General features: G+C 41.3%; 1 protein-coding gene across 1 annotated transcript in view; it reads left to right on the plus strand.

The window, feature by feature from the left end:
* The window catches only part of snx29 (sorting nexin 29), a 126,685-nt gene that overhangs the window by 19,753 nt on the left and 83,646 nt on the right, over positions 1 to 23,286 (plus strand). Inside the window, exon 14 of the mRNA XM_020620398.1 lies at positions 5,953 to 6,038. Within this exon, the coding sequence (XP_020476054.1) occupies positions 5,953 to 6,038 (86 nt within the window). The remainder of the gene's footprint in view (positions 1 to 5,952; positions 6,039 to 23,286) is intronic.

Raw genomic sequence — 23,286 nt, forward strand, 5'->3', positions numbered from 1 at the left:
GAATTAATGCTGAATTAGCTACAAATTGCTGTCAGCATCAACTTTTTACTTTCCCGGACACCTTCAAATTATCACTGTAACCATATTATGACGACTGTATAGCTGTTGTCAGGTTTAATGTTTATCTTTGACAAGTGTTCAATAATAGGAATCATTAATGTTTGTAGTTTTGGAAGAAGTACTCAGATTCTCGACTTAAATAAAAGCACCACAGTGTAAAAATACTTTGTTACAAGTAAAAATCCTGCATAAAAATGTTACTTAAATAAAAGTACAAAAGTACTGGCATCAAATATACTTCAAATACCAAAAGCACTTATTATGTAGAATAAACCATTACACATGAACGTATATTGTATTACTGGACTTTAATTAATGGATTCATTCGTTGTTGCAGTTGGTAAAAGGGGAGCTAGTTTTTACTGCCTTATATGCTTAGAATTTGAATGACTTGATGGATTCATGGTGGAAAATTTACAAGCTACCCAGCAGTATGTAAAGTCTTATGATTATAGTGTTCGTTGTATTATTAATCTGGTCATGAAAAGTATCCAGTAAATAAAGTCAAATAAATGTAGTGGAAGTACAATATTTGCCTCTAAAATGTAGTGAAAGTATAAAGTAGTAGAATATGAAAATACTCAAGTGAAGTACAGATGCCTCAGAATTGTACTTAAGAGTAAGTAATTGAAGTGAGTAAATGTACATAGTTACTTTCCACCAGTGAATGCATACTGTATATTACCTCATTAAATGCTAATGCTCATGCTTTTCCTATAGAAAGTTAGTTAAGCTTACTTGTATGTTGACACACTCATAAAATAGATGTTCAGAACTGAAATGGCGTTGGTCTGAATGTCTAACCAAAAAACCATTTCTCTCAAAACACACACACACACAGACAAAGTTCCTCTTTCCCCACAAACACTTTGTGTCCCCCTTTTTAGCCATCAGCTGGCAGAGTCGAAAGCAGGCCTCACTCAGCGGGAAGGCAGGAAGGCGGCCAGCCGAGTGGGCTCGGGCCAGGAAGCGGTACCTCGTCACTGGGAGAGGGGGTGGTTGGACAGGCGGACACACATTCTCTCTCTCTCTCTTTCTCTCTCTCTCTCTCTCACACACACACACACACAAGAGAAACTGGAGCAGATGCCTTTTTCTTACCTGGCAGAGCTGCCGTCTTTTCTGCAGACCGTCTGGCACAGCTCGTCCAAGAAGCGGCAAGGAGAGCAGCCCAGGAGCTCGCCTAGTTTACTTGTTAGGAGTGTTTAGGTTTGCTGTTTTTTGTCTTTGGGAAGTCAATTATGTCGCTCTGCGTATAGGGGCTATTTCCTGTCAGTGCTGAAGTTTTAATAGCCCAGTCCTGCACCCCCATAGCCTTGTTCTTGGGTGTAGATACCTATATATATTGTGTGTGTGTATGTTTATACAGCTTTGGGCCTTAAGCTTTTGGAAGTGTGACACAAGAGTCTATATACTTAGTGTTTTCTTTTTTTTTTTTTGTTCTTCAGAGCCCGAGCAGTAAATAGCACTCTGGGGCATTACCCAACAACTGAGCTGTCGTCTCTGAAGGCATCTGTGTACCTCTCATTTACTACTTCCAAACGAAACAGGCCATAAGCTGAAGAAGAACCAGTTTACAGGTAGCTGTGTTTATTGCACATTAAGAAGACTACCAAGCACAGGGATAATAAAGGGAGGGGGGATACATCGGGGAGAGAGAGGGAGAGAAAATTATCACCCCAGGGCTTCGACTCAACTTCAGTAATTACTGTGTGTACTTTAAGTTAAGGCTTTTCTCTTGAGATACTTTTTTCTCTCGTTGTTCCAGAGAAGATAAGATTCTCCATCACTCCCCTCTCTGCTACAGTATTTGCTTCATAAAAAACACACAAATTTCACATTCTTCACAAACTCTTGAGTTTCACATTAAATATGTACACTTTATCTGAGACACACACGGTTTCCCTCTCTTTCACACACAGCGCACACAACAGCTGTGGTTTCTTTAAGTCTCTCTGAGGCACGCAGCCTTTTTTCTGCCACAGTTTCATCTGCACACAAAACAACCACAAACTCTTTTATAAATCCTCTTATCACTGTTTGTCTTTTTCACTCGTCTCTCACATGGAAGAAGATGACATGACTACTAAGTGACTACTAATAGGCTTTTCCTCTAAGCAGGCATTTATTGTAAGTGTATTTCTGGGTCCTTCACCTTAATGAGAAAGGGGTTTTTGGCTGGTCCCACGTCAGCTGGAACAAGAATGCAGTTTCTGCAGAAGAGATGCCAAGCAAGTACTTCACTCTGGATGCGCTCATTTAAAACATTACTGTCCCCTTAAGGCAGAGAAGATGGAGTTTCAGATGAGTTTGAAACACCACAGTGATCCTACATTCACTAGCAGCTAAGCATCAAACAACTTAATGCCTTAATGTCATCTACAGAGAGCTGCGGCTTCTTGTTGTGGTTTTGGGGTTGAGAAAATTGCACAATATTACCACCCCCAGGGGGGCTTGATAGTTTAGCTTTGTTTGGTACTGTATGTTTCCTACATATTCTCTCCTGTGGCTCTGAATGGTGCTTGTCTACTAAACCGAGTTTGTAATGTGCAGCTCAGAGGTCTAGGAATGCAGCCTTGATGTGTATTTAAGTTTATAGTTATTCAGTTGTATGGGTGCATTGTAAACACAATATATGCTAGATAGTTGACTCACTAGTGTCCAGATTAATGGAACTCGGGATGGAAGTTCTCCTTCTGTGAAGGAATTGCAACTGCAACTGCAGCTGACCCTTCGCATCAGCCGTGACATAGTGCTTCAATAGCTAGTTCATAGTGGTATTAAAAATCTAGTGGTGTGGGGAAGTAGAAAACAACTGTAAGCAAATAAGTAGAAGTAACCACATCTTATAAGCTGCTAAGGCTACCGTGTTAGCAAAAACTTTCTTACTTACACATCCAGGTCCTGTTTCAGGTCACCTGTGAATGTAAGTCCAGTAGTCTTTCACTTCTGAACTCTCATCTTACTCTTCAGATGATAAATGTTCCACTTGGTTGAACCAGCTGGTTGTAAATTTTAAATGTCTTTTGTGTTTTCCACAACGTTGGACTACTATTTATTTCACTGGCCAGGTAAAAAGGCTTCTCATGGACTGTAATAATTTACTACTGTTCTTTTTGTACCATCAGGGAATTTTCCCTGGTTGTTAGTTATATAGGCTCTGTTTCACTGAATCAGTCCCTTAGCCCCCAGTCAGTATCACTGAGATTGACTGCTCCACACACAGTAAGGGGCCTTCCAAGCAAATTGTAACCAAATTTAGAGGAAATTGGCAAAAGAAGATGCACATGACTGGCTGATACGACCACCCATATTTAAAACCTGTTTTCCGGTTTGTTTGCCCACCTCCATTAATGGGCGGGGGAGGGCAAACTGGGCTAGCGTGCTGTAGGGTTTGGGTCACTGAGATAACTATTTGTGGTGCTGATTGTTTTCTCCAGTGCCGTTAAATCTTTGCAGAAGAAGAGAGTGCAACTAGATGACCTAAAAAGAAAGAGCGCCAGGCAAACCTAAAACTGTAGGAACGTTGTGGAACTGTGGAATTTTCATTTGTGTTTAATTCACTGAGCGTCTTTCCATTGCAGTTTGTTGTACTTTACTTTTGTCGATACAGATCATTTTTCATTATTGCAACAGAGAGTTTGGGTTAACAAAATCATGCTATACTCCAATCGTCTTAACAAGTAGGCTGAAAAATGTTAGGTGGACTGATAAACCCTGTCTGACAAACAACTGGGCTACTTTTATGATGGTTGGGCCGTCTGGCATCTACAACAAAGAACTGGGCTACTTTTATGATGGTTGGGCAGGTTTGAGACTAATGGTGCTGCTTAGTGTCAGTCACATCTCGCAGTTTGGTGCTGGGCTTGTAGCGTACAGTTAATTTATCAGAGCCATTATTTCTGAAAACTACTGCCTAACAGAATTAGTGGGCCTAAGAACCAAAACGATGAGCTAAAGGGGCTAAAAAGCTCCATGAAGGCAGTGGCAGAGTAGGGTGATAATGCCAGTGGATGATGACGCTTTATGAGTGACCTCTTTTATATTACACATTGGATCAGCGCTACATACAAAAATATTTAATGGTGCAGCTTTAATGTCTTCACAAGGCAGCGCAAGTGGACACAGGTACACAATGAACTTGAGTGTTTCACCTTTGTAATGATGAAATGGTAAGATGTGTGTGTTTGTGCGAAAGAGCTGAAGTGACTGAGCTGTTAATAAGGAAAACCTCTACATTTGTTAGAAGAAAGTTTTAACCTGAGCTTCAGGCCTCAAGGTCAGTTCGCTCACATTTTGTCAAGTGCTATAAATCAGTAAAATGAGATGCTTCTGAATATTTGCGTACCTTGCTTAGCCCCTACACAAACACACACACCTAGAGCAAGTGGCATGTATGAGCTCTAATTTAATCAGGCTGGTACAGCGTCCGGGCTGCGGGTGGTTCTGATAATCATGAGGTGGACGGCCCTTTGGCGAGCTTGTCATGTGGATTCAGGAGGTCTCCCGGCAGGCGCCTGTTTTGTTGGTGGGGAATGGGGGCTGATAAGCAGGGCACCAAAAATCACCCGTGGAGAATGAAGGATAGGGGGTGTGGTGGTGAAGCAGGACAAAGGCTGTTAAATTTAACGACCAAGGGCATAAAGCTACACTCCAACTCTGATTGATTTCCTCCCCAAAGTCAGTGATGTTCAACCACTTACGGCTTGTAAAGAGCCTGCCTCTGGCTTTTTTCTTTATCACTGTCTTTGTGTCGGTGTCTTCAGCCTCAGTCCAACTTGGGCACATACACAAACCACCACTGCACTGAGCAGTGCTGATGTGCACCGCAGGACTGTAGCTTATCTGGACTGTACCTCTGACCCTATTTACACATGGCATTAACCTGCACCTTCTACCCAGGCTTTTATCTGATAAGGCTGGGTTACACATAAATGTGCTGTTAAAATGCATGTCTGAGATGCTGACCACTGAAATCCTGTTTTCCTTTGAGTATATGATGCCCCACCTTTTAATAGTTAGACAAGAAAAAGTACTTTTATTCTGTTCATGTATACATGCATCATAAAATATATTGAGACCCTCATCTAAGTTATGAACAAACACAATCTATCTCAATTAATAATATGCAAATCATTGTCCATATACTGTAGCTTACATTATTCAGACTTTAAGGGCCCTGTTTTGATGTTCTAAAGCATATCTTTACAGGCGCAACAATCAAGGTGCATACAGAGCATGTCCAGACCAATTTTGCTATTTTGATGGGACAGAAGGTTTATCTGCATCAGGTGATTGTTTTAAAAGGGTTGGACTTACTCTCCTAATTAACCCAAGGATGTGTTTTGGGCGTAACACGCAATAAGCCAATCAAAATGCCATCTCATATTCCCTTTAAAAGACAGTCACGCTGGTACCACAGTGGATAGCTATTATGACATCAGATTTACCTGGAGGGAGACAGGAGCAATTTAAATGCCTGTGTAGAGCCACGATTGACCATTTACATTGACCATTATCGTGACCAAATAATTCTCATACATGATATAATCAACCATTTACATGTTTTAAAACTTGGTGTACAGCGTTTTAATTTAAATTTTGAAAACATTGTCTTTAATCTGTAGCATGTGGTGCAGTGCTGAGAGTTTCTGTGTAGGTGCCAAAGTGTTTGCGCCTTGTGCACCTGCTTATGAACACGCGTAAATCATTTGGTGGCTGGATGCTTCAGATGAAGGATCTGAGGAAAGGATGTCTTGTCGTTAATGTGTTTCCTCGGGTCGTCTCTTGTTTGTTTGTTTTTACAGTGCATTGTAGTGATGGCCTCCTTAGTGTTGGTGTTTTATAAGTGTGTGTGTGTTATAAGCTGTGTCTGTGTGTCTGTTTTTGCAGAGAGAATGAGGTCCTGAAGGTCCAGTTGAAGAAGTATGTGGGGGCGGTGCAGATGCTGAAGAGAGAGGGCAGCCAAGGCAATGACGGTAAAGCACACACACACTCTCTCTCTCTCACTCACACACGCGCACACACACACACACACAGCAGGTGTGTGTGCATCATTATGGCCTGAAATTAGATTTCATATCTGTGTCCCAGTACATCTATTTTGCTCTCAAACAGAAATGCTCACAGATGCACACACAGAGAAATAAGGTCATCATCAGTTTCTTCCACATTCCAGATCAGTTTGGATGCATTTCTCAGGGGCTCAGATGACTAACCTCCCTTTTTATAGTGTATAGCCCTGTCAAATAGAGTCGGCCTTTTTCCCCCATCGGCCCGTCTCTCTCTCTGACTCGGTTTTTTGGGGTAGATTTGATAACTTTGACTTTGTTTTCCCGTTGCTGGGGGGATGTAAGCGGTGCTCTGTGTAAAGACTGGCGAGATAAGCCCCTGCTGTATCAAAGGCAAATAAAATGAACATGGCAGATTATAGAGGGCCACATAATGGCTAATTGCATTCTGGGGGGATAGAGAGGAGAGCTGTTATCTGTGACGCCCTGAAGGGTTTATGTGTTTGTAAGTTTTTGTGAGACAGAGAGGTAAAGAGACACAAAGAACTTTGTAATATAAAGTTATGGGTGTTTTATTTATTTATTTTCTGCAATGACTATAGGACAAATACTGTATATTTTTGTGGCTGAAGTCCTTGGAATAATGCAACATAATGCTTGCATCTCACTATTGGTAGAAAAGAAATGAGTTATTGTAATTTATTTTTAATTGCATTTTAATTTGCTATATTATTATTCATTCACAATTCAAAGGAACCCACCACATCTTAGACAGTGCTATTTAAAAATAGATCAGCCTATGATGAGCAGGTATTTACTGACTGAACGGTAACCCAGCCTGAGCGCTGATATCAAGCCTCTTTGGTGAGACAGCAAACAGACAGAAAACAAGCCAGCTACTTAAATGTCGATGTGAGTGAGTGTTAATAGGATTAATACTTTTAATGTAATTTCTGAATTTCAAGTTGTAGTCTTGTACACTGCTTGTTTCTGAAAAACAGCACCTTTGTTTTCTCTTCCAAAGAGGTTTGACAGATGTGGGCGTTTATTTAAAATCTGTATGATTATCTGACAGCTCTGCTTGAGGCTTTGTTCTCAGAACTCAGCAATTAACTCGATGAGTACTGTGTTATTAATAATGATTAGAATAATGGCTGAAACTAATAAAGTAAGATCCAGACTAAAATGTCCTTTTATCATGCTGAAACCAACCTCCAAATACTGTAGTCCGTGTTTTACCCGGTGACTACAAGATATTATGAAAAAGATGTAGTTATTTAGAAGAGTTCCAGTAGAAGTTTTGACAACCTCCCACATGTTATCCAAGCACAGACATGCCCGACTTTGGCCTACAACGGCGTCTTGTTTAAACCTCACAGCGGCTCCACGTTTCACACTTCACATCTCTTGGTTCCTGGCAGTTGCCGTGTTCATCCTGTTACACATGGCTACCTGACACCACAGAGCACGGTGGGGATCAGCACTGAGGCCTGGAGATGATTGGAGGGAGACGTGCTGATTCCCTCACACATGAAAACACACGTATTATCAGGAAATAGCCGGCCCGACTTTGTACTCTTATCAAACCCGCTCTACTTCGCTCAAACTGACCTTTCATCCTCCCATCATTTGCACCCTTTCACTTTCCTTTTTCACCCCGCCTCCCCCTCTTTGCATTTCCCTCTCATTCCATCCCCTCTCCCCTTATCCCAACAGGCGTAGTAATTCCCTCACCACAGCGGCGTCTAAACGATTTCATCCTCCCTCACCTCTGTCTTCTCCTGCTGATGATGTGCCTCGTTCCATCATACTTTGATGCTGACTGCCAGAGTGTGCTGACGTGTGTGTGTGCGTTTAGAGCAGAGGAGGAGGAATAATATGTGAACAGTTTAGGGGGAGAAAAATGGGATAAAAAAAGAGGATGAACTGATGCCCAAGCACTCTTTCTCTTCATGTGCTATCAGCAGGCTTCCCTGTGATCAGTGTGCAGTTCCCAAATGGTGGACTGCGAGGCAAGTCCAGGTGTGCCATGGGATTTTGTGCCAAATTAGTATTGTATACGACCACAGAAAAAGTTCAGAAAGAATTTTTAATTTACTATATTGCTACTTTGTACGTACTTGTTTCCGAGTTCAGAGGCAAAGCCTACGGCCTAAAAGAACCACCTCAAGAAAAGAGAAAAAGACCTGTCGGTAGACGGTGTCTTGAAAGCTACCTGTCTTATGGTTTCAGCTTGACTGTGGATGTCAACCGCCCTCAGCCCAAGCGCATAGGTCAGGAGAAGTTCTAATGCTAGCGTCCGTGGTGCCAAGTGAGCTGAAGAGCCACTTGGAAACCAAACAGCCCTTCTACATTGACCTAAGAGCGCAGGATCTGCACCAGAGGCAGCAAAACCGTTTGTGGGACTCTACCTCCCTGCTTGCAAAAAAATAAAAAAAATAAAAAAATTGCAGGTGTCATGCTCAGTCCAGATGTGCTCTTTTCAATATCATCAAGGATGTAAAAAAATCTGCCAGCACTGACAGGCACATGTCTCACTGGCTTATAGGTAAACAAACAATATTTACAGTAGCAAATGGTTTAATGCTGATTCAAATTTGTTACATTTAAAACATTTTCATTTTCAGCTCAGTGAACACTCTGTTGATTCTCAGTGCATCTCTGTTCTTAGTTTGGTCTGTTAGGAGTGATTACATCTTGATGCTTGTCTCTCACTCATTTTATTTGTCATAAATAAATCAAAATAAAGGTTTATAGAGTGGCAAGGCTGATAATCTGGCATAGAGGCTATTTTCTGTTTACATGGATACAGGTGTGCCTTGAGATTTTGGCTTGCCCCTTGGTGTGCCTTGGGCACAGAGAGTTTGAAAACCACGGGTCTAATGATAGCGTTGCAGACGTGATCCCTCGAAGGCTCCTCGGGCACTGTCAGCCCCACTGACACCCCACTAAAGACTGCTCTCCCTTCCCACTGTTACAGAAGGCTGATAATTATTGTTTCCTGCTTGATGCTGTCAATCTCTGTTTGTTTGGAGGATTTCTCCTCTCTACTTTTACTTGCATATGAGAGAATAGTATGTTTGTACTGCTGCGCGTTTACACAGTGTGATTACAAATCATGTTACGTGCATGAATCCAATGTGAAAATCTGTGTTAAGTCGCTGAAGCAGAAGGCAGGATGAACATATGCTTTACATGTCACACTATCATAGCTCCACTTTGTGTAAATGTGAGTCATACATTTAAAATGTGTGTGTGCATTTGGAATATATGCATATGTCATTAGGAAAAGCCATTAGTCAGGCCCCAGAGGACTTGTAGTGTAACTGTGATAGTCCTGTTTACTGTAAGGCAGAGTCAGATGAAGAGAAATCTCCAGGGAGAGTCACTGAGCAGCACATGGACTTATAACACGCACTAGCCCAGTTTTACACTGTTCCCCTGGGTCTTGAGGATCCTTGAAGGTTTGCGTAAATGTAATAAGACTGAAAGCATTTTTTCCACAAAATAAATCAGTGGCCTTGAAAAACGCTAAATGATTTTTAAATTACTATGAATTATGTAAATCCTCTGCACACCTGCAGTAGTTCTCTTACTTGTACAGTTGCTAGGAGGTCAGTGACTTGCAATAAACTCCACATAAACGCTCTATAGTGCAGTCTGACTCTGATAGTGTAAGTTAGTTTGTGCTTTGCTTTTAAGATCTTTGTAAATGTTACACAACCCAGACTGAAGCCTTTAGACCAGATGCTGTATGTTTGCACCCAGTTTCATCATTTTGCTCCACAATAAATCCGACCTGCATGAACTGGGTTCTCGAAAAACACAGAGACCCAAAACAAAAGGGGCTGGTGTACAACCATGCTGGATTCAAGCAGGCTTAAGGATAAGTAGACCTGATTCAAATAGTCCTAAACAGAGCACAGATGATGATTATAAGCACGGTCAGAGCTGAGAACCAGTGTGCTTGGATCCACTTAGCTATACTGTACTGACACACAGATCATAGCAACAGTGTGACCCTGCTTGATCCTGTTAAACAGACCCCATTCAAATATCATTTTAATGGTACCACTTGTCAAATCATCTTTTACAAATCACAGATTTGCCTCAAGAGGCTTTACAGTGTGTGCAGCATTCAGAACCGTCTGTCCTTAGACCCTCGAATCAGATAAGAAAAAACACCCCCAAAATGGTGTGCTCCAAAACTGGCCCTTACCCTTCATACACTACCCGGCTTGGTCCTGTTTATGATGTAGCCTGAGATAAGCCCTTTTGTTTGTGGTTGCTGTTACCACAAATATTACTGTTGAACTGAGATGCATTATATTTACCTTGTATGGAGTGAGCTGAAGTTGGTTGTGTCTGGCTCAGTAGCAGGGCTACCCACTGAAAATGCTGCATTGCAAAGCAAAGATTGTCTGTTTTCAGTGGAGCATGAGCTGCCACCCCCACCTATTGTTACTGTATGTCAAATCCCACATGCTGGCAGTGTATTGATGCATGTTAACTCCAAAGAAGCAGCAAATTTACCATATTCACTTCTCTAATTGACATATGTCTTACTTTGACTACATATTCTATTTGTATTGGAGCGTCAGATGTCTGCACAATTAAACAGTGCATGTTCATGTGAACGTGGCGGCTCTTTTCTCAGGCTCTGGACACAGCAAGTCACTGGGACAAAGAAAGTAGTCAAGGTCCATTGACATAAGTGAGGTGAGTTTGTGAAGAACTGTGAGGGTTAAGGACAGTGGCACTATTGATGGAGAGCTGTTGTCTAAAGTCAGTTGGTACAATGATACATGATTAGGAATGGGATAAAAAAGACATTAGCTCTCTCAGAGAACCTGTACCGTTCTGGCCTCAGTGGCAGCTCTTTGTCTCTCAGGTGATGGTGTTTCCAAGCATTTAGTTTTCCCAGGAGAAGGTTCACCGGCTGGAGTTTGACTACAGTACTGTAACTCCATTACCCGGGAGATTGATTCCCCAAGGTGCACAGTCACTGAACCTGGGAAAACGGGGTTCACCTCCTCCCAGTGAGATGGCTGATTACTGCATGCGGTAAGCGGAATCTGGCCTGCGGTGTTCTATAAAAGATTGGCCTGCCAGTGGTGGGGTGGGGATCAGGAGTTATTAACCTGTCAAGTGCTGGCTGGGCATGCCGAGGACTTTCGAAGAGATCAATAAAAGGTCAGAAGCCAGATAGTCTGGCAAGATGGAATTCCTTTGCTTCCATTTTCTTGCCAGGAACTCTGTGATATTTTTATTGCCTCCTGATTTTATCTACACAGTCCATCAGTCCTTTCCATTAAGGCTATTTTTTTTGTGGAAATGGCAAAAATGGGAGGGGTGTGACCTTAGGAAAAGAAAGGTAAATTGCGAACGAGAGGATTAGTTTTATTTGTTTCAACCATTCTCATTCCCCTTTTTTTTTAAAAACTTTTTTAAACTTTACTTTATGACCTTATGTTTTAAGTAACCTGAGAGGGCTGCCCTTGTAAGCCCTGTATACTATCTGTATTTCTATTTCTTCAGACCTTTCCCCTGTTTGGGTGATGTACTTAGTGTAAATACACTCAATCTTTGTGTTCATGTTTTCCCCTCTCACTTGTGTTTTCTTCACCAAGATTAGAGCACGAACAACTGCAGAGCAGTGCTTTGATTCATTCTGCCTTTTTCCTGTCACAGCGTATGCGTTTAATTCGTCCATAAATAAACCTGCCGCGGACAGCAGCTTATTCATCTCCGATAAGGAAATGGATTACATGGCCGTTTAAAACCCAGTAAGCGTCCCTCGTGGTGCCTCGATCTCTCTCCTGCTTCTCCGACAGCCAGTGGCCTAATGAGTGAATGAGAGGCATTTGTCATTGCTGCCTGCCCTAATAGGAGTGTGTAACTTGTTCATAACGTACATGGATCTGCGTGTTGTCCCTCAGCGTGCTCCGCTTTACCCTTGCAGGGACTTGGGGAGGTCAGGAATCCTGCTTGCAAGCTGTCAGCTCTGCGTAGGAGAGGGTGTGTTTGTGTTTATGTGGACAACCCAGCCCCGTGTATGTATAAAAGTGTGAAGGTATGCTCACATATTAATAAAAACTTGGGATGTGTGTAGTTATGTTTTTTCTGGGGTTGTCTTACTGTATGGTGTGTGTGTGCATTGGTGTTGACATGGAGGTGGACTTTCATTACTTAACTGACCAGTAGCTGAGTGTGTCTGGGGGTTAACGTGAGAACAGCAGGTCATGGTGGCGCGAGGAGGCTCATTGTTAAACAAATGTGTGTAGGTACTGTATGTGTTTTGTGCATATGTATACATGTTCATATGCTGCATTTGTGTTAATTGTCTTTTTGAGTCCCGTGTCCCCTTGAGTGTAGGTGAGACACAGTGTGTAGGGACACGTGTGTGTGTGTGTGTGTGTGAGAGAGAGAGAGAGAGAGAGAGAGGCCTAAATTAAACTGTGCATTAGCGGCTGTAGGTGGGTATGAAATTGTTGTTAATGGTGTGTAAGTGGTTCATGTTATAAAGTTATTTACGTCCCAGTAGGGCGACTGTAAAAGAGCAAATGATGAGTCATTCTCTATGTAAATTGAGCTTAATTGTGCCCACACGCTTAGCCACAGCCTCAGATCATAACGAGAGAAGCTGGGCAGCAGCTCACATTGTTTAGCCTCTCAGGGCTTCATCCAACAGATTGGACATGTTTACCAGCTCAAAGGTGTGAGGGACTTTTATTTATTCAGCAGAGGGTGGTCGGTTTGTGTACATATATATATATATAACTTTGAATTCAGCAGACAGTGCTTATTTACCTGGCACGAGAGAGGTGACACCCCATATTGTCACAGGTGGGGCCAGGTGGTCAACGCCCGAGTGTTGTGCGAGTGTGTCTGAAGTGTCATATTTAACAGGCACTTCCATGTGGGCGCAGCAGGGGTGCGTGAAAGATTTCATCACCTGGATGGATCAGTGTTAATGAACATTTTAATCATCTCGCTAAATGCCAGAGCCTGCTGGGCGTCATCATGTCCGCCTTTCCCAGAGATAAATATGGAAAAGCGCAGAGGGAAAGCACTCCAGCCTCGTGTAGAATCCCATCTGATGCATCTTTTGGCTCTCGGGCAACCAGAACATAGCGTTGGTTTGCGTTATTGCCATTTTGTGGCAATATTTGATAACTCAAATATTGACATTTTTAGTTGTCCTCAGTGTCAAACTGTTAAAAAAGGAATAAATTAGAAATCTAAATAAAGATGTTTTAACAAGCTCCTATTTATTCTGTTTGCTACTAAGATGGTGTTTGTTTATTTTTAATAATGGCACCTCTTCATAGGTGTATAATCCAAATTTTGTGTTTTTAGCCACAGATTAGATATTTGACTGTTGAATATGTGGTGAAAAAGGTGAAATGTGTTTTGCACCTCGGATACACCTGGTAACTCAACTACTGCACTCATAAATGTATATTTACAGTAGTGTTGATATATTATAATAATAACTAAATGTTCTTCCCTTTGGCAGAGATTATATCATCACTTGCAACATGACTTTATTTTGTGCAATATTACTCATTTTCCTTATTACTGTAATTATTGGTTCTATGTTTCTTGTCTACATTAATAATGCATGTTTAGATTTTTTTGTTGAGATCATGAAGATGTATGCGCTCTGGCTATTGCCCGGGGAGCCTGTCTGTTTTATATTTTTAACTTTTTTTGATTAATAAAAATCATTTGCTTTTACATCTTTTACATTTTTCAGTTTTTTCCTTTTGTTTTTTTTAACGGATGCTGTATTAGGCGTTATCATCGTGTTAACTTTGACAGCCCTAATAAATACAAGTCCTGTATTGTGAGGCTTCCAAATATAGACTGTGTTCCATAAAACAGTCAGATAGGTGAGTACTTTAGATCATCTCAAAAAGGATCAGACGCAAACTCTCTAAGGTACTGTACAGGGGGATTTTCAACCCTTCAGATGACTGAAGCATTGCTTGCAAAATTTGAAGGAACTCAGTGGGAGGGGTACGGATCTAATATTCGTGCTTGTTCAGTCCCCTTGAAGCTCCGTAATGGAGTGAGGCGTCCGTCTCTGAGACTGGATTAAGTAAAGACAGAGCAGCTATGAGTCTGAGGAGAGAGTTGGAGAGGGAGTGGGGAAACCTCTAATCAATGCATCTGGAGATTCACCTCCTCTCTTGCCACTGGGTGTTTTTCAATTTGCAGACATGAATTTGGACACGTTCGTCCACACAACACACACACACCTCCAGGCTATTTCTGTACCTGGTACTCAAAGTGTCCGCAAGATGCATCTTACCACACTGCAACCACACGGGATTACGTGTGTGGGTGTGACACTGGATGTGTATTGTTAGAATATACCACTTCTAAACGAGTATACACAAACACACAAACACACACACACACACACACACACTCTCTTTTTAACATCTTTTTTCTTCCTCTCGTCTCCCCATCTGCCTCCCACCACTGTCTTGGGAGTGATCATATCTGGTCTCAGCTCCGTCGCCTGCCCGCCTGCCTCCCAGCCAGCGTAAGAACCGGTGCTGTATTAGCAGAGGCCCGGCTAGTCATTTACTGCATGAGTGCCCACGCTGATGATAACACAGCAGAAACTCACTTTAGCATGCTGCCCGGTGGTGTGAGGGCTAAATGGTCCAGGGTGCGGCGAGCAGATGTCGGGGACAGAGGGGGGGTGACATGATGTTATGCCGGTTGTTGCCTTGCTTTGACATGTTTGTTTTTGCTGTGATGATACGTGCTGGAGTTGTGAACCGGCGTTCCAGTCGGGAATATGCATCACAAAGTACAGAAGGAGCGTTTGAAGTTAAGAGTGTGTTTTGAATCACAGAAGGACAGTTTGATGTTAAGTGCCTGTGCACTTGGTTGAAAGGGGGGTGGTTTTTAATTACAGCAGCAGCTGTATGCAGGATACCTGCAGCAATCCCACTGATTGCCATGCCTCCTCTCACAGTCGTTGCAATGCACTTTGGATAGGAGGTGGAGGCTTACAAGTGTGCTTCAGTAGCAATGATGTCATTGGTTTGACTGAAGGGGCTATTAATCAGAGCTGATCGGTGCTCTGCGACAGCCAGCCTACATGACGTCCCACCCACGGTGATGATGATGAAATTGTTGGAGCATCTGTCTCTGTTGTCCTTTCCCCTGTTAGTGTTGTCTTCTCATGTCAGACATGAGCATTTTATGTATTTACAGCAAAGTAACTTTTCACCTTGACCCAGTTTTTATATTATAATTGATCAAAAGATTCCCTTTCTCTACAGTAAAGCTGTTGGCATTATGATTCAAAAGTTAATACACTGTGATATTTGATACATGATACTTAGAAGAAGCAGCGTGATGCAGTTTTGTTGCTTTAACTTGGAAGTGTCCATATCTAATTTGAACTGGCAGCATCAGAAAATTGGAGATTCGTCAGTGGCTTTAATAAGAACCACAAATGATCTGCAGCAGACGCTGACCCAACCTTTTGAATAAATCTGCTGGAATGTAGCAGGTCATTTTGATCTGTATTACTTTCGACAGCTGACATCATCTCTGTTGTGTTTGTGATGCCAGGTGGAAAATGTCAAAACCAACTAAACATATTCAGACAAACTGCTTTTAATGCTTCTCTAAAGGTTTTCTGGTTTTCCTGACACTGCAGCGTGTTGCTCTGCTTAACCAGTGCGAAGCAAGCCTGACAGATTGTGACGCATCTCATCTCATGATCAACTTGAATGGATGACTGTGAAAAACTGCTTTCTCACTTTTGTGTTTGACTTTTGCTGTGTGATTTACTAAACTTCTCATTTCCCCTAAATTACGGATGTGTCCCTCGTTTTAAACTGGTCCGTAATTGCTCCGAACTGATGAGGCAGTGCTGCTGTTGGTATTTGAATAACATTCATTACAGCTACAGTATGTAACTTTTTTTTTTTTTTTTTTTTTTAAAAAAAAACCCCCCAAAATTTTTTTTTTTTTGAGGATTTTTTTTAAGGGGTGACTCAGACTCATCAAACAGCCTGGCAGCAGTGCCAGAGATATTCCCTTCTAAAAGCTTTGGAACAAGGCTCGTCCCGCTAACCAATCAGAGAAGGCCAACATCAGGGGGTGGGTGCACACAGTTGTCAATCAATATGTTGTTGAATGTTTTAGTGTCTGCTAAAGTAGTGACTTTTTTCCCCAGGCCTGTGGCCCATGATGAGCGGCCTCAACTACTACCTCCCATAGCAACTTTTCACAGTGAAAAATAAATTATGAAACTAACAGGCCTAAATTCTAAGTCTAAGTAAGCGACAACTTGTGGTTTAGACAGGTGATTAGAAATTATAGTTGTGTTTGTAGATTTATTTTGGAATCTTGGATCTTAAATTTAGTTTTAATTAGTTTAGAAGTTATGTTCTGGACATTTTCTAGATTTTACATTGTGTTTGTATGTATATTGTGCTTTTATTAAAGTCTGTTAAGTAGCCTACCTAAATTTCATCATCCTGCGCACAGTATTAATAATGAGTCGTGAGTTCATGATATTACTGATGAGCATGATGTAGGCTGCTACACACCCTGTCCTCCCCCCTCAACTTAGAACCAGAAAACGACCTTGTTATACTGTAATGAGATACAGAACCTTATTAAAAAAGAAAGAACTATGGCAGGAATAAAAATTTGACCAAATGGTGGTGCTAGATGAAAAGTCAGGGGATCACCAGACTTATTAGACATCATGCTCTGTTTATCATGGATTTCCAGTCCAAATGTTTTGGCAATCCATCTAATAACCAACACAGTCATCTGTAGAACCGGAAGCTTGGCTGAACATGAGATTTTGAGTGATTTTTGGTCTTAGTGGTTTAGATTTCACTGCAGAGCAGCAACCAAACTGTGTAGTGGCCTAAATTATGATTAGAACTAAGTTGTGTGATGGCAGGAACAAGGAAGATAATGTTTGAAAACTAATATCTTAATAGTAACCCTTCTGGTTTTATGCAGCCTAATTTTCAGTGAGTACAGACAGATGAGCTTCTGTTCTTTGATCAGCGAGATAACATGTCGACAGTACAAGGGCCACAAAGGTCAAAGTCACAACAGCCTGACAAATTACCGCATCCAGAGCTTCTTCATGTTCGGAGTGCTATGAAATGGCAGAAAGAAAGAGCCACACAGAGAAAGACATTCCAATTTATTCTGCTCACCAGACTCCTATAATAAAAATGATAATAAATTCCGTTGTGAATGCCTTTTAAGGCCCCCAAGGATGCCACACAACACAGAATAATCATTCTTCATGTCAGGTTTTTTATGGAGGCTCCCAACATGTGGGAGTGATCTGTTTTGAGTGAGGTCTCGTCTTTATTTTGAGTTTTATTTTTCTTTCTTGATTAGCTGCAGAGATTCGGATATGGATGTTTTGAATTTTATGTAGACAATCATCCATGCACGTTGGAGAGTTTTCATTTGCACAGTTCTTTCCTGAGTAAGTGCTACTAGCAAACCTGCAAATCTGTGTCGCTCTATCCTTGTGTATTGTGTGTTTGTTTGACTGTCTGACTGTTTAGCTTGTTAATGTGCTATATGATAACAGCCCTGCTTTATAAACAACCTAATGCTGCGCTCTGTGTGCTGGGAAGCAGTGCTGTCTGCTGCTTCAAAGACCTGGAGGCTTAAGCAGAGAGTTGCAGGTGAATGGGGGCAGGTGTGTATTTTCTCTGTGTGTGAAGCCAGTGGAGCAGTAAAACTCAAGGTGTGTAAAAACAGATTTGAGGACTGGGATGAAAGCTGCAATGAGTCCTTGTAGAAGATCTTTGACTTCGGTAGCAAAGCTGAGCTGACATTACAATGCATTGTTCCTGGGAAATCAGTATCCTTGGTGTTTGTTTTTACCTCTTTTGGTCAGAATTTTAGCTGTCAACCAGTTGTTGGCCCTTTTGATGCCTCTGCACCAGCAACAGCCCAGCTTAAACATTTTGTTCAGCAAGATAATCTTCACCAGTGAACTCTGCTGTTATGATTTTTGAAGCCCAAATATGATTGACAGAAGTAAAAAGCTGTTGTTAGACTATAAATGAACTATACCATGGTCCTACTTCTGTCTTGTAATTTGATTTCTAGTGCTTACTTTTTCTACAAAATCCTTTCTTTTTAGAGTGACTTGATCTAGCTAGTGATCAGGTGCAAGTTTAAACATAACGAAGCTATAAAGGCAGGCTAGTGATTAGTCTCCATGCTCAGCGTAATGACAGTTAATACCCCAGACAGCCTCTGTAGTCTCATTTAGCCACTTGTTAGTAACCACCTTTTTTAAAGACATGTAAAAGCATTAAAAATCACGAGTGGGGTGTTTACTGCCATATTTTATGTCACAGAACAAACCATGAAACTGTACTGGCCTTGTGTTAACCACCGACCTTATTTCAAAAAACATATAGACTTCAGGGCAAGGCAACCGTAAGTGCAAAAATGCTGACTCAGTTCTTGGTTTTAGGACTCACTACTATGGCACTTTTATTAAATTCCTTCAGTCTGCACTACATAACAGTATATTATGTGAATCTGGACACACATGCACGTAGGCTGCAACTTGATTGGTTGGCGGAGGCGGATAACCAAGAGGCTGTAGTTCTAGTTTGGTTCAGTATGTGATTCAGAGTCCACCTGTGACAAAGTGAGTTGACTGGCTACTTTTTGATACTATTCAGTGTCAAAAGCATTGTTGCTCTGCCGTCCTTTTTTAACTCTTCACCCAGTTAAACCTTTAAGATGCTGACAGAATTTCAGCATGCAAAATACACCTGAAAAGAATCAACACTGTGTCGAATTAGATGTTGAACTCCATGTTTTGCATCAGCATTAAGCTAGTAATGACATTTTTTTGGCAACAGTGGACGGTAGCAGCACGGGAATACCGGGGCAGAGCGGGTGAGGAGGGACGCTGCGGAGCTTCTTATCCTAACCAATTCCTGATAACATTCTCATCTTCACTCCACAAGGCTCTTTTCTGTCGGTCTAATGCCTGTGCTGAGGATGAGAAGAGCTCTCTAAAGGCCTTCGCTTTGCTGCTTTCTCATTTCTTTTTCCTTCTCCTGGTGCAGTACCCAGGCTTCACCTGGCTGTCCAACCAGCTGTACCACATCAGACTCTGAATACTGATGAAGACGTGAAATGGTTTGTCTGCTGAGCAGCGTATTCTGCAGTAACACACAGAGGAGATGAGTCATTTGCAAGTAATTCATGTTCTCCTTTGACACTAACATGCATCAAGGGTAATCAAATTTTAATTTGTGAGCTGAAGAACGAATGAAATCCAGGTGTAAATGCACTTATCACTTATAGCAAAAAATAATGGATGAATTTGACACATCTATTATAAAGTGAGACAGAAGTAAACAGAACACTTTCTGTCAAAGTCATATCTGTGCAAAGTGAACAGATTTTGGACAGCCACCACTGATGAATGATTCATCTGAGCTGCTGCAATCAGTTCATGGATCTGAGTAGATTGTGCATGGAGTGTACTCAAGGCTTGCGAATGTGGTTGAGATAAATATAATTTTTGTTTTTGGCTGATTTATGATGATGATATTAGCTTCGATTTATGGGTTTGGAGATTAATTTGATCCACTGTTTGTTTATAGCATGACAGTTGAATTCCAGTATTTTCTTCTCTCCACATTCCCATTTTGCATCATTCTGTGTTAACATTTATACAAATGCAAACAGTCCTTTCTGAGCTTTACAATTGCATTACATAGGTGGCTATGTGACTGCAATGACTGAAATGACTGAATAGCCTAAGTACTGACAGGCAGCTTGTGTCCACTCTAAAAGCTAAAATGCTTCAGTGAAACATCTCTGCCTTCAGGTGAAAGCGTTTTCAACCCTGATGATTTATCCTTTAATCTTCATTGTCGATTCTGAAACGAATCACATTATATTTGAAATTGTTTTCAGCAGTGTTTAAAGAGAAGTTAGACATTTTTTGAAGTACACTTATTTGCTTTTTTTTATTGAGAGTTACAGAAGATCGATACCACTTTCATGTGTGTGTGCTGAATAACCAGTTAGAGCCAGGAGGCGATTAGCATAAACACTAGATTACCTTTGGCTCTGTCCAGAGGTAATAAATAATCCACCTTCCAGCACCAGTAAAGCTTGCTGCTTAACACATTACACTGTATCTCATTTATTTAATCTGTACAAAGGAGGTTATATGTTGTAAGGATTTCTTGGCAGTGACATGATGGAGTCTTGGCAGGAAGTTAGTGAGCTTTAGAGATGCTGGTAGGTTTGAACAAAACCAGGTTGGTTGTTTCCCTGTTTCCAGGCTTTATGCTAAACGAATCTAATTGGATGCTAGCTCTAGCTTTATATTTAGCTTTCAGACATCAGATTTACTTTAACTCTTGGCAAGAAAGCAAATGATCCTATATTCGAGAATATGTCTTTAGGTTCTTCCTAGCTCTTCTGACAAGGTACTGAAACACTAGGGCTGCCACCATCAGTATGAAAACATAAGGGACTGAAGTGCAGGGCTGCATCTGGAGACAGTTCTCTCTGTCACAGTGGTGATAAATCAGGCGCTGAGGGTATTTGTATAAAATCCCATGCTCTCCTCAATGAATGCCTTAAAATACATTTTGCATGAGAACAAATGCGCAAATTCCTGCAGTGCCACATTTCTTCTGTTTCTTTGCTGCAAAACCCCACTGTGACTCCGTAGTAAATATAAATACATGCAGATTCAATATTTAGCACCAGAAAATGAACAGCAAAATCCAAATACTTCCCCTTTTTTCTCAAACTAGAAAACTCTGCTGCTCTGATTAAATTAAGGCCTTTAAGTTAGCATGTTCCCACCACTCGGTATGCATGCAAAACCCATGGCATCTTTTCTCTTTGAATGAGAACAAAACTGCTGAAGATGAAAAATGAACTTTCTACAACATCATGAAGACAACTTGCCTGGAGGGAACCCACTTGGTAAGAAAAGTTCCTTTTTCTTCTTCAGAGCATTTTTTTGACATCCTCCCTTGGTGGATCCCACTGTGCTGCAGCCAACTCAAAGAAATGCTTGTTTTGTAAAAGTCCTTTGGAGTCTGGATCAGAAGCATTTTCATCGCGGCTCAATCTGTGATTGAAATATTTAATGCTGGCACCGAGCCGCATGCGACGACGTTCTCGCTCATGTTGCCGCTCCCTTCACTCACTCGCGTTTCATTCATGTTGTCCCTCCAGTTTTCTCCTTTGCATCTCTCATCTTAATCATGTTTATTCTCTTCCTCACCACCTATCTTGCTGCATGAATAATCCACTTTAATGCAGAGTGGGTGTGGAGAAATTAGAAGCTGTATGTATATTTGATCATCTCCACAACCTTTGACCGCCTGTTGAAAGTGGCTAATATCAACCTGCTTTTGTAGCTGCTGCTGTGACTGAGTTGTTGTTCCAGAGAAAATAAAGATGGTCTAAAAAAGTGTCTTTGCTGCATGTATGAAAAGCTTGTAGAGTGCCGTTTTCTTTCCTTCAGTCTTAATATAAACATATAAAGAAGTGTCAGGATGCTTTGTGGGAAGCTGTTGACATTAGATGTTGCAGACTACTTCCTGTAAATTCAGTACCTGGTGATTGTTTGTGTATGCTTTGCATATGCCCAGGCCCAGACAGGTGAGCTGTTGTGTATTTGTGTTGTGGAAATCATCAACTTAATGTAGTCCCCTTGCAATAACACAACAATAACATTCAGGCTCTGGATCCTCCTCCTGTTTTCCGCAGGACCGCGTTGATGATTAGGCTCAAGAGGAAAAAGCTTAGATAAGTTAGTGTGATTAGAAGCCACCTAAAAAAACTCTGACAAGTTTCAGTGTTAGAACTTCTTATGTACAGCACACTGAGCCGGTTTGTGGTTGTGAATGAATCAGGTGTCTGACTCACACATAAGGTGAAGAGTTTACAAAAACAAAATTTACCATAGCACAGTTGTTTTCAAGAGCAATGAGTGAGGAGCAGGTGGTGCTGATTGAAACTTGCTGTCATCTCCAGTGATTAGCTATGTCTGAGCTTCAGTGTATAATAGCACCCTCATCTCCTGCATAATTGTCTCTCATATTGATTAAATAACATATGCAGTTGGTAATGTTTGTTTATGAACTCGGGAAGTTGAAGTTCTTGAACTTGTGTGGTTGTTAAACGCCCTCTTGTACGCTGTGGTTCAGTGTGAATGGCAGCCGGCTGGTTTAATAACGGATGCATATGCTAAAGTTATTCTATAACAGATTCTCTGACCTACTTTATTTTGTGTTGATTCATTTGTGTGGTGTATTTATTGACTGAAATGGCTTTTGACACTTTTGTAGCAAGTCTGAAATCGTAGGTTTTAAATGTTCTATACAGTTCACATTCAGCAGTTTTAGGATATATCAGTAAGTCTAAGGTACAATCTGTTGATGAGCTGTTGGTTATGTACGGTACATGTGAGCAGGAGGGTGCCACTTCAGACAAAAAGAAAAGTACATGTAGCACCTGGAGCTGTACTGTGTGTGTGTGTGTGTGTGTCATTGTTTCAGGATCAAGATGGATGTGTTCAGATGTCAGCACATAACCCAGTGTCATAAATATATTCAAAATCACATAAAATAATGCTGGAAGAAATAAACGGTTTCACTATTAGGCATAACGACCACTTGTTATTTTTTATGTGCAGCTTGGCCATAACAATTATTTGAAGACCAGAAGCATACTGTTTTATACTTGATCATCACAACATGTTTTTACTGAAATGTTGTCAATGATGCGACTTGTTCCACTACTTGTTCACAATGCAGCATTTCAGTAGAGAAACTGGGATCTCTGCTTCCTCTGCAATACATGCTCTGAAATAGCAGCTCTATGAAGAAGCTGTTGCTCTGATTCAGAGAAACTCACACCAAAAACTACTGATGCTTTAGATAGCTGAAATCCTCTAGGCAAATCCAGCTGCTGATTTATTTATTTAGTATTCTACACAATTACACTGACAGTGGAGACAGAGGTGCTTGGGTTAGCCACGGCAGTCACCCCTTCTGACGCAGGAAGGTAGTTTGTGTGATTGTGGAAGTTACTCGGTCTCAAAACACCGGTATGAAATTTGTTATGGCACAAGTTTTAAAGAGACACTACATCAACATACGGCTTCTGTCTGACCTCCACAGTCAGGGAG

This window comes from Monopterus albus, unplaced genomic scaffold, assembly GCF_001952655.1.
Source record: "Monopterus albus unplaced genomic scaffold, M_albus_1.0 scaffold236.1, whole genome shotgun sequence".
In the NCBI taxonomy this organism is placed as follows: domain Eukaryota; kingdom Metazoa; phylum Chordata; class Actinopteri; order Synbranchiformes; family Synbranchidae; genus Monopterus; species Monopterus albus.